The sequence below is a fragment of the Macrobrachium rosenbergii genome, chromosome 42 (assembly GCF_040412425.1).
Source record: "Macrobrachium rosenbergii isolate ZJJX-2024 chromosome 42, ASM4041242v1, whole genome shotgun sequence".
NCBI classification, from domain to species: Eukaryota; Metazoa; Arthropoda; class Malacostraca; order Decapoda; family Palaemonidae; genus Macrobrachium; species Macrobrachium rosenbergii.
The window spans coordinates 33,618,577-33,636,242 of record NC_089782.1 but is presented as its reverse complement, the minus strand read 5'-3'; the positions used below and the strand labels follow the sequence as shown (position 1 = coordinate 33,636,242).

Sequence of the window (17,666 nt, the reverse complement as noted above, 5' to 3'; positions counted from 1 at the left end):
GTTGCCCATAAGCTCATACTTTTGTGGAGAGCAGTTGCCCGTAAGCTCATACTTTTGTGGAGAGCAGTTGCCTGTAAGCTCATACATTTGTGAACAGCAGTTGACTGCAAGCTCATACTTTTATGAACAGCAGTTGCCTGCAAGCTCAAACTTCTGTGAACAGCAGTTGCCCATAAACTCACTCTTTTGTGAACAGCAGTTGCCCATAAGCTCATACTTTTGTGAACATCAGTTGCCCGTAAGCTCATACTTTTGTGAACAGCAGTTGGCTGTAAGCTCATAATTTTATGAACAGCAGTTGCCTGTAAACTCACACTTTTGTGAACAGCAGTTGCCTGTAAGCTCATACTTTTGTGGACAGCAGTTGCCCGTAAGCTCATACTTTTGTGAACAGCAGTTGCCTGTAAGCTCATACTTTTACGAACAGCAGTTACCCGTAAGCTCATAGTTTTATGAACAGCAGTTGCCTGTAAGCTCATACTTTTATGAACAGCAGTTGCCTGTAAGCTCATACTTTTGTGGACAGCAGTTGCCCATAAGCTCATACTTTTGTGGACAGCAGTTGCCTTTAAGCTCATACTTTTGTGAACAGCATTGCCTGTAAGCTCATACTTTTGTGAACAGCAGTTGCCCGTAAGCTCATACTTTTGTGAACAGCAGTTGCCTGTAAGCTCATATTTCTCATACTTTTGTGAACAGCAGTTGCCCCTAAGCTCATACTTTTGTGAACAGCAATTGCTCATAAGCTCACACTTTTGTGAACAGCAGTTGCCAGTAAGCTCATACTTTTCTGAACAGCAGTTGCCTGCAATTTCATACTTTTGTGAACAGCAGTTGCCCTTACGCTCATACTTTTGTGAACAGCAGTTGCCCGTAAGCTCATACTTTTGTGAACAGCAGTTGCCTGTAAGCTCATACTTTTTTGAACAGCGGTTGCCTGTAAGCTTTTACTTTTGTGAACAGCAGTTGCTCGTAAGCTCATTCTTTTTGAACAGCAGTTGCCTGTAAACTCATACTTTTGTGAACAGCAGTTGCCCGTAAGTTCATACTTTACTGAACAGCAGTTGCCTGTAAGCTCATACTTTTGTGAACAGCAGTTGCCCATAAGCTCACACTTTTGTGAACAGCACTTGCCCGTAAGCTCATACTTTTGTGAACGGCAGTTGCCCGTAGGCTCATACTTTTGTGGACAGCAGTTGCCTGTAAGCTCATATATTTGTGAACGGCAGTTGCCCGTAAGCTCATACTTTTGTGAACAGCAATTACCCGTAGGCTCATACTTTTGTGGACAGCAGTTGTCTGTAAGCTCATATGTTTGTGAACGGCAGTTGCCCGTAAGCTCATATATTTGTGAACGGCAGTTGCCCGTAAGCTCATACTTTTGTGAACAGCAATTACCCGTAGGCTCATACTTTTGTGGACAGCAGTTGTCTGTAAGCTCATATATTTGTGAACGGCAGTTGCCCGTAAGCTCATACTTTTGTGAACAGCAATTGCCCGTAGGCTCATACTTTTGTGGACAGCAGTTGTCTGTAAGCTCATATGTTTGTGAACGGCAGTTGCCCGTAAGCTCATATATTTGTGAACGGCAGTTGCCCGTAAGCTCATACTTTTGTGAACAGCAATTACCCGTAGGCTCATACTTTTGTGGACAGCAGTTGTCTGTAAGCTCATATGTTTGTGAACGGCAGTTGCCCGTAAGCTCATATATTTGTGAACGGCAGTTGCCTGTAAGCTCATACTTTTGTGACCAGCAATTGCCCGTAGGCTCATACTTTTGTGGACAGCAGTTGCCTGTAAGCTCATATATTTGTGAACGGCAGTTGCCCGTAAGCTCATACTTTTGTGAACAGCAATTACCCGTAGGCTCATACTTTTGTGGACAGCAATTACCCGTAGGCTCATACTTTTGTGACCAGCAATTGCCCGTAGGCTCATACTTTTGTGACCAGCAATTGCCCGTAGGCTCATACTTTTGTGGACAGCAGTTGCCTGTAAGCTCATATATTTGTGAACGGCAGTTGCCCGTAAGCTCATACTTTTGTGAACAGCAATTGCCCGTAGGCTCATACTTTTGTGGACAGCAGTTGTCTGTAAGCTCATATGTTTGTGAACGGCAGTTGCCCGTAAGCTCATATATTTGTGAACGGCAGTTGCCCGTAAGCTCATACTTTTGTGGACAGCAATTACCCGTAGGCTCATACTTTTGTGAACAGCAATTACCCGTAGGCTCATACTTTTGTGACCAGCAATTGCCCGTAGGCTCATACTTTTGTGGACAGCAGTTGCCTGTAAGCTCATATATTTGTGAACGGCAGTTGCCCGTAAGCTCATACTTTTGTGAACAGCAATTGCCCGTAGGCTCATACTTTTGTGGACAGCAGTTGTCTGTAAGCTCATATGTTTGTGAACGGCAGTTGCCCGTAAGCTCATATATTTGTGAACGGCAGTTGCCCGTAAGCTCATACTTTTGTGAACAGCAATTACCCGTAGGCTCATACTTTTGTGGACAGCAGTTGTCTGTAAGCTCATATATTTGTGAACGGCAGTTGCCCGTAAGCTCATACTTTGTGACCAGCAATTGCCCGTAGGCTCATACTTTTGTGGACAGCAGTTGTCTGTAAGCTCATATGTTTGTGAACGGCAGTTGCCCGTAAGCTCATATATTTGTGAACGGCAGTTGCCCGTAAGCTCATACTTTGTGAACAGCAATTACCCGTAGGCTCATACTTTTGTGGACAGCAGTTGTCTGTAAGCTCATATATTTGTGAACGGCAGTTGCCCGTAAGCTCATACTTTTGTGAACAGCAATTACCCATAGGCTCATACTTTTGTGGACAGCAGTTGTCTGTAAGCTCATATGTTTGTGAACGGCAGTTGCCCTTAAGCTCATACTTTTGTGAACAGCAATTGCCCGTAAGCTCATACTTTTGTGGACAGCAGTTGCCCGTAAGCTCAAACTTTTGTGGACAGCAGTTGCCCGTAAGCTCAAACTTTTGTGGACAGCAGTTGCCCGTAAGCTCTTACTTTTTGTGAGCTCATACTTTATTGAACAGCAGTTGCCCATAAGCTCATACATTTTTGAACAGCAGTTGCCCGTAAGTTCACACTTTTTTTTTTTACTAAGCAGATGCACTTACAAATATATAAATGAAAACTCTTTTACCGACTTCATAATGTTTACAACAACGGGAAGAAAATATAGAACAATTTAAGATACAAAAATCAGTTCACAAATACGAACAAAGAAACTGAGCCGATTTTGCAGTTCGACATTTTTAAAATCTCAGTTAAATTTTTGTTTATTCTTCCGACTGGGAGATTATATCTTCGGATCTGTGTACTTGGTGTGTTTGTCTCTTATGGTAACAGCTTTTAAGCAAATACTGATCAGAACATTCGAAAAATTCGTTTTTTGTCATAAGATGCGTCGGCTCACTTTACAACCAACGGTCGTGTAGCCCAAAAGATAAAATGATTGACACAATTCTTCTAGACGCCAACGATTTTACGGCCACGAGAAACATTCCAGCTGGATTTATCATCGCGGGAGAAGAAGGAAGCGAAATCCTTCATCCTGACAAAGTCAAGTTTAAAAGAAAAAAATCCTCGCAGCCAAAAAAAAGTCAAATGTCACGGCAGTCCCACAAAAATCTTTTCTGGAGAAACTCGTAAAACCCGAAGATTAGATGATTTCACACAATCGTTCCCAAAAGAATGTTACCTTTCTAGTATGTCTGTTACAATAAATCTTGACGATGCGGATCCTACGCCCAGGGGAAAGCCTCGTGGCCCCGAGAATGCAATGTCAATCAGCCTTGGCAGGATTAGACCTGGTGCCCGAATAAGGATTTTGGGGCAGAGTGACAGATCGGGCGACAGGAGGAAGTGCCGACGCCGTTAGGTTGGAAATGTCTCTGTAATGTTCGCGTCTAGAAGTTCTGGTCTATGGAAGCGTTCTTTTCTCTCTCTCTCTCTCTCTCTCTCTCTCTCTCTCTCTCTCTAAGTGTAGTACTAGGAGTAGTTTTGGTTCGTAACAGAGAAAACCCATTATCGATTCAAGAAGAAGAAAGCAACGATCTGAACAGGTTCACCTAAACTCACGGTTTAGCCTCTCTCTCTCTCTCTCTCTCTCTCTCTCTCTCTCTCTCTCTCTAAGTGTGGTAATAGTAGCAGTTTTGGTTTGTAAATAGACAGATCTCTGTCGCTATGGAGTAGTACTATTTTTTTTCTCTTCGTTTTCAGTAGAGAAACGCCTATGTCAATACCTGAGTATCGAAGGTCTGAACAGGTTCGCCAAAACTCGCTATTAGGCCTAAAAAGTGTGTTACAGACCCAGTAAGTCCCGATTCTCAGCCGACTGGTTTGGTTAGCAGCCGGTTTTGTAGACGAGAGAGAGAGAGAGAGAGAGAGAGAGAGAGAGAGAGAGAGAGAGAGAGAGAGAGAGAGGCGGGGTAACATATATACCGATGCTTTGCTACCGTAATAACAAGGAACTTTGATAATGATCAGAAGCTGGTTAACCTCGGCCAGGAAATTCCTCTCCTGTTCGGGTGGAACCCTTTATCAAGTTCTCTCTCTCTCTCTCTCTCTCTCTCTCTCTTCTTCTTCTTCTTCTTCTTCTTCTTGTTAAGATTACTGTTATCACTTTCTTAATCAGTATTATTGACAAGTAAGTCTTCAGAAAATTACAAGGTTTTTAGTGTGATTCTGCCAGTCCTGAATGATTATCTCTTTCTCTCTCTCTCTCTTCTTCTTCTTCTTCTTCTTCTTCTTCTTCTCCTCCACGTAACTGTTCTTACTCTGTTAATCGGCATTAAATTTATTTTTTTTATTTACAAGTAAGTCTTCAGAAAAATACGAGGTTTTTGCGTGACTCTTCTAGTCTTAAATGATTATCTCTCTCTCTCTCTCTCTCTCTCTCTCTCTCTCTCTCTCTCTCTCTCTCTCTCTCTCTCTCTCTCATCTTCTTCTTCTTCAGGCAACTGTCATTACTCGGCTAATTAGTATTACATTGATGTTTTCATTTACAAGAAAGCGTAAAAAATAAAAATGATGAATTTGTGTGATTCTTCCAATTGTAAATCTTTTAAAAATGCAATTTACATTTTCAAGAATATTCTTTAGTTTTTCGTTATTTTGCCGCTTAGATTAAAACAACTCTTCAAAGTTATTTGAAAAAAGAATTGGTAAATAATGATATCATTTCAACTATAATAGTTCGACATATTTTACCATTTTCTGTCACTGAAATCTGGCTCATGTTATCAGCCATTAATATCTGACTCGTATTATCAGTCATTGAAATCTGGCTCATGTTACCAGCCATTTCAATCTGTCTCATGTTATGTCATTAAAATCTGGCTCATGTCATCAGCCATTTAAATATCAGTCATTACTATCAGGCTCATGTTATAAGCCATTAAAATCTGGCTTATGTTATCAGCCATTAAAATCTGGCTTATGTTATCAGCCATTAAAATCTGGCTCATGTTATCAGCCATTTAGATATCAGTCATTAATATCTGGCTCATGTTATCAGTCATTAAAATCTGGCTGGTGTTATCAGCCATTAAAATCTGGCTCGTGTTATCAGCCATTAAAATCTGGCTTATGTTATCAGCCATTAAAACCTGGCTCAGGTCATCAACCATTTAAATGTCAGTCATTAATATCTGGCTCATGTTATCAGCCACTAAAATCTGGCTCATGTTATCAGCCATTATTTAAATATCAGTCATTAATATCTGGCTCATGTTATCATTCATTAAAATCTGATTCATGTTATCAGTCATTAAAATCTGGCTCATGTTATCAACCATTAATATCTGGCTCATGTCATCAGCCATTTAAATATCAGTCATTGATATCTGGCTCAGGTATTCAGCCATTTAAATCTGGCTCAGGCCATCAGCTATTTATATATCAGTCATTAAAATCTGGTTCATGCCATCAGCCTTTTAAATAGCGTCAATGATATCTGGCTCATGTTATCAGCCATTAAAATCTGGCTATTATCATAGTAACCAATTTCGTTACGTCTTCATACGCTTGATTACGTAACACTTTGTTAACCTTAGCAACTGAACCACAAAAAAAAAAACACGAAGTTACGTTTAATAAGAGAAAGAAAAAGAAAAACAAATTAAAAATTTTTCGTCTGAAAGGATTTACAAAAATTTTTAATGAAGACTCAGTCGTATTTAAAATTATGTGATCGTCAAGGTATTGAAGTTGAAGATGCTTTAATAAGTGCTGAGGTATTTGGAGAGAGAGAGAGAGATACTAAATTTTGACCAGAATGGAGGTAGAGACAGATATTTTTTGGCGTATTAATGATTGTAAAGAGAGAGAGAGAGATAATAAATTTTGAATTTTGATCAGAGTGGAGATGATGGCAGATATGTATATTTTTTAATGATTGAGAGAGAGAGAGAGAGAGAGAGAGAGAGAGAGAGAGAGAGAGAGAGAGAGAGAGAGAGAGAGAAACGGTATATGTCACAGGTGATTCGGGGCATAGCGTGGACATTACCCAAACAGGTATACTGACTGCACTCACCTCACCCTACCGAAGTGAGTCACTTTTTCCCTCGGTTTCCAAGGACGCTGACCAGCCATCCAGCTAGTTAACTCGGCCTTGCACGATGTACACTTCTATGTCAGTGTCCCTTGGCAACAAGTGTTGCAAGAATTCGTTGCAGCATGGCATCTCAACATGAACACTCAGGTGAAATCCCAGCTGAACACTCGGGTACATTGGTTTTTACCGGACGTTGAGTCTGCTACGAGTTTCGAGTCGGTTTTTTTTATTGATTTTTTTTATTATCTTCCTTATTTATTTTTTCAAAGCTGATGGACCGAATTTTTTTTTTTTTAGAACATTATGGATTATTCTTCAGGGTGATACTGATCTCTCTATAGAATTATCTTAATTTCTTATAGGGCAGTATGGTTTTTAGTTTTCTGAAAAGAAAACTATTGTGCCGGCTTTGTCTGTCCGTCCGCACTTTTTCTGTCCGCCCTCAGATCTTAAAAACTACTCAGGCTAGAGGGCTGCAAATTGGTATCTTGATCATCCACCCTTCAATCATCAAACATACCAAATTGCAGCCCTATAGCCCCGGTAGTTTTTATTTTACTTTAAGGTTAAAGTTAGTCATAATCGTGCTTCAGGCAATGATATAGGATAGGCCACCACCGGGCCGTGGTTAAAGATTCATGGGCCGCGGCTCATACAGCATTATACCGAGCCCACCGAAAGATAGATCTATTTTCGGTGGCCTCGATCATACGCTGTAGCGGCTGTACAGAAAACTCGATTGCGCCGAAGAAACGTCGGCGCATTTTTTTACTTGTTTATTTTAGGTGATACGCTTAAAACAACGATAATTACTCTATGGTTCGTAAAGGAATACTGATGGAAATTAATTTTGGACCACACAGAGAGAGAGAGAGAGAGAGCATTTCTGATAATTCGATAAAACGATTATCTTCACTTCTGCCGTCGACAGGCCAGTAATAAAACCCATTTCCACTATTATTATTATTATTATTATTATTATTATTATTATTATTATTATTATTATTATTCACATGATGAACGCTATTCACATGGAACAAGCCCACCACAGGGGCCATAGGCTTGGAATTCAAGCTTCCAAAGAATTAAATATATATTCTTAGAAAACGTACTTTGATTTTATTTTCTTAATACCTTAACCCCCTCATCTATCACCTCCACGCCATCTTTGCATACACATTCTGTACACGTATCTGTTTTGTATTGCGTCTGAAATTTTAGGTTTTCATTCGCCATGCTTTCTGTTTCAAATACGTGAATATCGGAACGTGTATGATACCCGTAGCTGACTGGAAACTATCAATGATATATGCTGGGAAGTTTAGATATATATATATATATATATATATATATATATATATATATATATATATATATATATATATATATATATATATATATATATATGCACACACACACACATATATATATATATATAATTACAGGAAGAACTGATATCTTAATACTGTATTATGTAGTCTGCATAAAGTTTAACATTATTTATGATAATGTAAACCCTAGCATTGTACTTCATTCAAATACACAACAGATCATTGCACATGCCTCATTGTAAATGCTAAAATATTCATGTTCAATTTATCCTCACCCAAGCAGCTATCTATTAGCTGTCTAACTGACAGACGGCGCTTAATCATAATGTGAGAGACGAAGCTTCCGTCTAGCGTACAATATAGATAAGTGTACGGACCTAATATCTTTATGGGGAGACCTACCATTGAATAAATAAACTGCTTGTCTACAAAGTTGACCACCTTCTACCCTGGTTACTCTGTTGACCAGTGGGTAGAGGGCTCCCTAAAGAGGCACACAAACACACACACATACACACACATACACACAACACATACACACACTCTCACACACATACATACATGCTCACGTGCGCACGCGTTCGAAGTCAAGACCTTGGCCGTATAGAACGGTATAAAAGTGGGCCGGGCCTCCCGAAACTTCACAGTACGTCGTCTGTTCCCTAAACACACACACACAAGCCACCATGAGGTCTTTGGTAAATATCGTCTCAGAATTTTTTGGTTAGAATACTGGGGCATTTCTTTGAGAAATTCTTTTCTGTATTTCTTAAGAAATTCTCGTCTGCATTTCTTAAGAAATTCTCTTCTGAATTTCTTAAGAAATTCTCTTCTGAATTTCTAAGAAATTCTCGTCTGCATTTCTTAAAGAATTCTCGTCTGCATTTCTTAAGAAATTCTTATCTGTATTTCTTAAAAAATTCAGCTTAAACTTCTTGTCTGTGATTTAGTTTTGTATCTGTTCCTATTTGCCTATAGTGTCTACTAACTTAAAGGAAATTCCTCTTTGACGAACTTATGATTAGGTTAGACATTTAATATCTAGAACTCGTTATTTTGGTGCTAATCGTCTCATCTGTGATTACTTTTTGATTAACTGTCAAGTCATTTTAATTGGACTGACGCATAAAAGTTTATCAAATAAGGATAGACTCGTTTCGTGTTGAGGCTAAAACCAATGATTATTCGTGTATGCCGGAAAGATAATCAAGAAAATTATTATTGAATTTTAATGAGATGAAAACTAACTGAATATTAGAGATATGAAAGTTGGTCATTTGAAGTTGATATAACCTTAGGCTATATGGAAAGTGCACGCACTTCCGAGAGAGAGAGAGAGAGAGAGAGAGAGACGGAGAGAGAAAAAGTTGACCTTTTAAGGTTTAATGTAATCGACTTCTCCGTCCGGTAGCGTAAAGGCGGAATTTGCAAGTCAAGTAGAAACGTCCTTTTTTTACGATTGCGACCGAAAGCTATTAAGAATTTCAAGGTCCTGTAAGGTTACCGGGCATAAAATAGTATTTCGTTCCGAAGAGGCCGTTGGCCTATCTGTGTTCTGGGCCAACAGAAAATAAAATTGACCGAAATATGAATACCATCGAGACAAACACCTATTTCAGATTGTCACGTAAGATGTTGTAGAAAATGTCAGTACTCTCGCCATATTTCACATTTATCGTTGTTAAGTCCAAGTATCATTAGTGATTTGAGATCTAAACTTAATATTGATAATAGCTACCGATGTGTTTTTAGATGAGAGCTTGTGTGCTGTTGATTTCAAATTATACTCTGAAAATGTACTTAGTTCCTTCAACTGTAATATTATAGTTTCCGGAATCAAAATTTTTCCTTCAGAATTCGATGTAGAAAGAAATAAACGAGATTTTTAACTGGAATGCAAAATTACAACGAACAAATCAAGTTAGATAAATGTTAAGCGTGCAGAATATTTATGATTGCAAATGACTTAACGGTTTTATTTAAGTGCTTTTTAATTACTATAATGCTGACCATTATGTTCTTACCGTAAAGCTTATGTATATTCTTTTATTTACTGAATTTTTAATTAAACTATTTACATAAGCAGAATACAGGCAGGATGAAGTGACTTGACAAGTAGGGAGATAGAGTCAGGAGGTACAAGTACAACTTCTGAAAATCTGCAATACGTTTCAGAATTCAGTGTCAGGCCCATACACTGAACAAAACTTTTTGCTTCTGTACAATTTTCTTTTTCATTTTGTACAGTAAACGGTTTAGATTTTGGCCTTGTAGTCCAACTTGTCCTGTTGTGTGTATGATGGTTGGAATATATTGCGATTACTGACACACTACTTGACTCTCCATTTTCAGGTTGTTTTGGCAGTGGTGGGGGTATGCTCAGCCGTCCCTTTCATCCAGGACACCCCAGAAGTAGCTGCTGAGAAAGCTCGGTTTTTCCAGGCGTTCCAGGCTGCTCAGCAAACAGCTGCTCCTCAGCAACACCATAACTTCATACCCCACCAGGCCCACAACACATTCCACCACATGGCTCACCACCACCAGGCCCAGTTCACACCCAAGTGGACAGGACCTGTGGCTGCCACTGTACCTGCTGGAGTCGACGGAACCGTCACCCCTGTCGGTGACACAGCTGACGTCAGTGCTGCCCGCCAGGCCTTCTTCAACGCCTACCAGGCTCAGCTGTCAGCAACTGTAGGAGCTGCCCCAGCATTCCCTCATGCTGTTCCAGCCCACGTTCCAGCCCACACCTTCAACGCAGTGCACGCTGCCCCTGCCCAGCCCAAGTGGACTGGGCCAGTGGCTGCCACAGTTCCTGCTGGTCTTCCAGGCTCTACCAGCCAGGTGGCTGACACCCCTGAAGTCCAGGCAGCAAAGGCCGCCTTCTTCCAGACTTTCCAGAGACAAGTGGCGGCCGCAGCACCCCCAGCTCCCGCTTGGGGATGAGCGAAGAACGTACTGTGATACTTAGGCTAAGTTGCACTTAAAATGTAAATAAAATAAACCATATGTACATTTATGTTAAAAATCATAAAGTTTCATAACAGGTGCCGAATTAAAAAATTAATAAACATTTTCTAAAATGGGTTCTCTTTTTTTCTGCCTTTGGAATACTTCAGCAGATAGTGGGAAAAAGTAAGTTGTTTTTGTTTCTGATGATAATGACAATAATAATAATCATATTTCATTAGGTGATGTAGCAGCTTAAGAGTCGTTATTTATTCTTCTTGATCAGTGAGTGATTCACAGTAGATAGGATAACATAAACCTATTCTGTAAAGTTACTTATAAAAGAAAGAAGAAGCTAAAGTTCTCACCAGTCTCTCTTTGCCTGGCTGAGGTGCGACAAAGGTCGTTGTATCGTTCAATCTGGATTCCAAGTGATAAGGAGATAAAAACCCAGACAAGGATTTGGTTTCAAAAACGTAAGTCGAAATTCCCCATATTTTAGTCTCCCAAAAAGAACTTAGAAAAATCTATTGACAAAAGTCATCCTCAATTGTTCCTTGTCGTTCAAAGTTATTCTATGAAAGAATGAATAGGTCATTTGATGTAGCATTTAACGGCCTATTTACCCTGTTAGGTCATCTCTTCCTCTCTCGTTTTATTGCTGATAATGCACTGATTGTGTTTTGTTAGTGATTGAAACGTATTTGAAAGAATCATGGACTGGCCACACTCCCCCATGAAGCAGTCTAGGCAAAATCAGTCTAGAATTACCATGACAACACAAGCTGGAAAACAAATGAGATGCATCATTTTTTCAGGGAAAAACAAAACTCAACAATATTATGGCCATGGAATAAGGAAATGCAGGGAAGCAAATTATAGGAACAATGCGTACAGCCAGATGGCAATGAATAGACATCAATCAAATTTCGACAGATGAAGGACCATATCCCAGTAAGGCCTTGAAGGAGGCGATTTACGGGGTTTTTACAACAGAGCGAAAGCAGGTCATGAAATCTCACATCCGCTTGCATCAAAGGCAAGCTATACTTGGCAAAGATTCCAAGAGAACACCCTGCATGCTTAAAGAAGTCCTTCAGAGATCTCGCAGAGTCTCGTCTCTTGAAGAGTTGTGGATGAAGTGTCCCAAAACAAAGTTTTTTTTTGTTTTGTTTTTGTTAAGAGTGATATTTGCTTGCCAGGTAACTACTGGAAAGTACCTGTAAATAAGAAGAGGCAGATTGATTGCTCAGGACAAGCAGTGGCTTGGAGAAGGCCCTCTACATGGGAGAAAAGGAGAAGAAATTCTCAAAAGAAGGCAAAAACAAAGAAAGTCAAGAAGACTCAAAGCCTTATTTGACAGCCCTCAGGCCAAAGGTAGGTGTTTTGTATTTTTCTTTTTGTAAATACTCTTTCACTTCTCATCTGATTACAGAGGTGAGTATATGTTCTCATTTATTCACTGTCTCGTGTCATATGTCTACTTCCTTCCTCAACCAGCACTATGGAGTTGACACAGGGAGCCTACCAGTTATCTACCTGCCCACCCACTAAGGCAGGGGATGAGGGCTTTGCCAGACAGACAAAATATGTCCTGAAGGTGCCAAGGTGACCTCAGATGCCCAAAAGCAGCGGTGCGATCAAGTCCTTTTTCTTCCCTTCGAGGGCAACCACCTGACTGCCCACCCTGCTTACACCAAAATCATCTCGTTATTTATACAGTCAGAACTTTCCCTTCTTCATAGAGGGTATGCTTGTCTTTGCTTATATATATATTTATGTGTGTGTGTATATATATATATATACATATACACACATATATATATATATTTATTTATATATATATATATATATATATATATATATATATATATATATATATATATATATATATATATATATATATATATATATATATATATATATATACATATACACACATATATATATATATATATATATATATATATATATATATATATATATATATATATATATATATATATATATTGTATTATATCTATATATATAGACAGATATTATGCTCTATTTTCATCTTTATTTCCATCTTTATTTCCATAGGACTCACTTTCAAGTTTCTTATCTATCTTATGAGGAATACGAGATTTCCATTAATTTTCGGTACGGAAAGATATGTGTATTGCTAATAAAACCATATTTCTGTCGTAAATCTATTTGCACTAACGAGTAGGGAACCTAATAGTATTTTACTGAAAATTCTAGTGAATTTATGCGACAGTGGCATCATAATCAAATCCCATCTATGACGTCACTGAATCGTATGTGGAAAAACTATTGTATTTATATGTTTCTTATATTTTCAGAATATAAAACCTATTTGAAAGTAATACAAAATCTAATTCTTAATAATACATATCTACATAACATCTGAGATGTAATACAAAGATGAAAATCATGAATCTATACGAGGAATTTTGACATTTCAAAGCTGGCAATACACAGTCTGAGACTTCGAAGAAGATGACTGAAGACAAATATTTTCATTATAAAATGTCTTATCAAACTTAAATTTATATTTAATTTAATTATTTATACAATATTTAATTATTATTACCATTCATTTAGGGTGTGGATTGTCTATTTTATCCACGCTTATTTTTTTAAGACTTTAACGATGAGTTGAAAATTACCCTAAATGTAAACAGCAAACATTGGGTGTGTTCTTGAGTCATGTTAAGGCAGCATAAAACGGCTGTAAGATTTAAGTTTCATTAGTTTTTCGATGGGAATAAAATTAGATTCTCAATTACTCCTTCTTATATTTTTCTAATAAATCCCACATAATCTGTCATAAATAAGAATCACAGTGACGTCTGAACGGACAAGAAGACTATGACCCTCCCATAGTGAACGTTGCCAATTTTACAAGCCATCCTTCAGAATAGCAAGAGATCCATCTAAAAGAATGATTACGGATTTAATAATATTAGACTTATGACATATATAATAATGTAAAATTAATAAGCTGAAGTCAACGAAGAGATGTTGTGCTTCAGAAACGAAATTCTTGGAGGAATTGGTGAAAGAATTGTGCAAATTTTATTCTGTTTCATTGGAACGCGAGGAAGGAGGAGGAACACAAACGTCATAATAACCCAGTTACATGCTCCAAGGCAGGCTTAATCTTAAACAACAACAAAGCAACAATCGGTTGTTGAATTTGTGTGGTTTTATGTTAAATTCATGACCGAGACACATTGAAATGCGTTTGCAGGGATGACTGCAAGTGAGGAACTCAATGTCAGCTGTCAGGTAAGGATAATGGTTTTAACAACGTTTTCGGGAATAGTAATAATTAAAAGAAGTTTAGACCGTATTTTATTTGAATTATATTGCATATTGGACTTCAAAGACAGTAATTGTCTAATTTTTAATGTGCTTTGGTTGGTTATGAATTCGTTTTGTTAGTTAATGAGGATAATTTAAATGAATCGTACCTCCATTATATCTCTTAGTCAATACGTATATCAAAAAAATAAATTATTTATATTTTCAGAGACGGGGGACCCTAGCCTTAGCCTAAATCTTACAATAAGGTGGACCACAGTGGGAATACGGAGTGTTTGGGTTGGAGGGAAAAGCACAACGAATGAAATACACTGACGTTCATCCATTGAAAGATCTTATTCAGATTAAGGAAAGTTACGGGGTAGAACTAAACGTTAACCCCGCGTTGGCTATTTCCTTTAAATTTGACTTCTCTTATAGTATTTAGGTTGATTATCAAGAATTTACCGTTATTTTTTCTGTGGACTCTTAATTAACCTGTAATTAACCTCAGAACTGATTATGTTTTTGTATGCCGACCATCCTGGAATGCAATCACGCATGCGCAATGTTATAGGGGAACTTTTGGTAAAACGTGGTTTCCTTACGGGGGGTCCAGGGGCTGGAACCCCCTGGCTAAGTAACACAGCCTGCTAGGTTAGGTTTGGTATGGTATGTTAGGTTAGTATGGTTCCTTTTAAAATAGATTTGCTTAGTCAATCCCTTCTCGAATATCGCAGAACCGTTCTGTACAGTCCATGTCAATCTATAACATAGAAATACCGTTTAAGGAAATGTAATCAAACTATCCCAATATCAAGTTCTAGGGTAGAGACTTGGTACCCCAAGTTAGGTTAGGTTAGGTTAATGGTTGTTTATCGGTCAGTTGCTAACCAAGCGAACGACAGAAATGTTCAAAGCACACGTTAAAACATTGGAAACTGATGTTTTCAAGCCTTACACGTGGTAAAGGTTTAGCTTAAAGCGTAATTTTACCAAAGTCAGACCTGTAAAGTTTGAGAAGTTGGACAGTTTGCTAGGTAAGAAGAGACGAAATGGAATTGATGGAAAGAAACAGCGGTGGATAGATTATTTGCTATATACCACCTACAGTGTGCCACAAAATGCATACTGAGGGTAGTTTTTACTTCTTTTGTGAGTTAAGTTTTGGTAATTCACAGGGGGAGGATTCTGGGGAAGTGGACAGCTCTCTTGGATCCATGTGCTTGCCCTCTTTTTTTCCAGAGGTGTGGAACAGAAATATTAATTTCTGGTGTACTAGTAATAGTGTGTTGATTACTAATATCTTCTTCATTCAGAAGGGATAATTCGAATGAAATGCTGTCAGTTAGGTCACTGCTGAGTTGTGATTTTAGGCAAAACTTGCTGGCATGCTAGGCAGTAAGCCTGCCCATGTAAAAGCCTTAGGTATAGTGGCACTAATGTTCCAACTTGTTTTATGACTTGCGTGGTTTAGTTTGGTAGCACCCTTGCCTTTCATATATGGGTTTTATCTTTGAATTTTTAATTTTGTATTTCATTATCCGCAGCAGAGAAAAGCATTATGCTGAAAGGTGCAGTTGTAGTCATTAAAGCAAGTAAGAGTTGGGATTCTGTTTAGTGATTCCTTTTGCCAGCCAAGTGGTTATGATTAAGGTTCTTCTGTCTGTTAATTTGATTGCCTTCTTCCTTGTTCCAGATGCTATCTTATAGTCCCAAAAAAGTGTTTTGGACTTGAATATATGGTGGTTCAACTTTTCCTTGTGATTTTTCGGTTTTGGTGAGAATTTTAATGCATTTTAATTTTTTGTTTCAGGTTACTCTATGACAGGACTTGCATTGATATTCAGATCATATCTGTCACATTGTGAAATTTGTTGTAAATTTGCTGTTTGGGAAAGCATTAGAAAGGATTATATGCTTACAAAATTGTTCAGGTTTAGATTATTATATTATTAATCATGATGTATTCTCCACATTGATTTTATTTTGGCTGGGTAAAAACTCTTAACAACTTTGTAAAGGCATTTGGTTGGAATATTAGTGCCCAGGACTGCTAATGTTGTTGGCCAAAAATATTAGTAGATTGAGTCAAAAGTAAGGGTTTATGTCTGCTTAAGTTATTAAATCTGTTAAGTACTAATTGAAAATATTGAAAATTACTTAAATCTTGTATAATCAGTACTAAAAGACCAAATTTGATTTCAGACAAATGCCTGAATAATTATGATGAAAAGGTTGCTGGTCTACCCTTTGATGGGAAGGTTGCTCATCAAAAATTTGAGGTAAGGCTTCTTAAAAGCTTTAAGCTTTTTCTGTGATATTTAAAAATCATTTTTTAAGTTTTTAGATAAATTGTCAGGATCTAGTAAGACAATCTGTTACAGGTGTTCCAATTTGATCAGTTGGGTGATCAAAAACCCACATTAGATAAAAAGCTAGAACAAAAACCCACATTAGATAAAAAGCTAGATAACCTGGTATGTAGCACACCCCCAAACTCAGCCCTTGTTGTGGGTTGGATGCATGAAAGGGCAGTACCTAAATCTGATTCTCACTGCCCTTATGTGAATGCTATCCATAGTACTACTTGAAATAACAGCTAGTTTAAGAAGGAAGGTTTTTGTAATTTTTATCTGGTCAATTTTTCTCTTGTCCTATCATGAGTGAAATTCGGTTGATTATTCAAATTTTTTGAAAAATGATTCTCATAACTTTGATGATTAAGGATGAAGTTGGACAAGTGAAGTCTACCTTCTCATGAGTTCTAAATGCGAGTTAGATTCAGGTCATTCACAGGTAAGATTTATGAATTTGGCTGCAAGAAGGCTACTGTCTGACAGAGGTGTTTGTGTGAAAGATTCTCTTATGAAAAATATGGTTTCACATCAAGGAATTTGTTTTAAGTTTCTTTTAGTCCGTGAAGAGGTTTGATATCAGATGGTTTTGCTTAGATTAAAGGCTTGGTTTCCAGTAATTACAAGAAGTTTTTCCTCTGTTCCCTGTACAGGCATGTGAACCAATTTATGGAAGCCCAGATATATTGGTTGAAATGGGCACCACTGACTTAATTATCAGTTGATTGGTAAGCATTGAAAACTGTACCGACATAGTTATTTAATGAACAGAAAATGAGGCTTCTTAGGGAGATGGAAATTCCTGTTTGCCTGAAGCCAAAAAAAAGAAAAAGAAAAAAGGAGGTTGGTTTTAAAACTCCAAATAGTTTCAGTTGGGAATGGAAATGGTTGGAAAGGAGTGAAAATGAAAGTTATTTGGCCTAAGTACTGGCAATTTCATTAGGAATATGGACTAGGAAATCCAATATTTTTGGGATTAATAAATTTTAATAGTTTCTGAGTGTTGGTGTACAAGAATTCATGAAGTTTGGGAGGTGTACTTTAGCCTCTTTTGCCACATCCCTAATCATAAGGGGTTGGTTGTTCTTGGTGCAAGAATGTACTAATTTGTGTTAAATAGGGATTGCCAGGCCAAAGTAA

The 17,666-nt window shown here is 37.9% G+C and overlaps 1 protein-coding gene across 4 annotated transcripts in view; it reads left to right on the top strand.

Annotated features, from left to right (window-relative positions):
• The window catches only part of LOC136828212 (cuticle protein CP1499-like), a 118,256-nt gene that overhangs the window by 98,947 nt on the left and 1,643 nt on the right, over window positions 1-17,666 (top strand). The window contains exons 1-2 of one of the 4 annotated variants that reach the window (XM_067086056.1): window positions 8,476-8,609; window positions 10,264-10,996. In XM_067086056.1, the coding sequence (XP_066942157.1) occupies window positions 8,598-8,609; window positions 10,264-10,857 (606 nt within the window). In that variant the 5' untranslated portion in view covers window positions 8,476-8,597 and the 3' untranslated portion in view covers window positions 10,858-10,996. Of the gene's footprint in view, window positions 1-8,475; window positions 8,610-10,263; window positions 10,997-13,777; window positions 14,155-16,377; window positions 16,455-17,666 lie in introns of those variants that run through there. The other 3 variants (XR_010849958.1, XR_010849959.1, XM_067086054.1) reach the window with 3 other exon arrangements.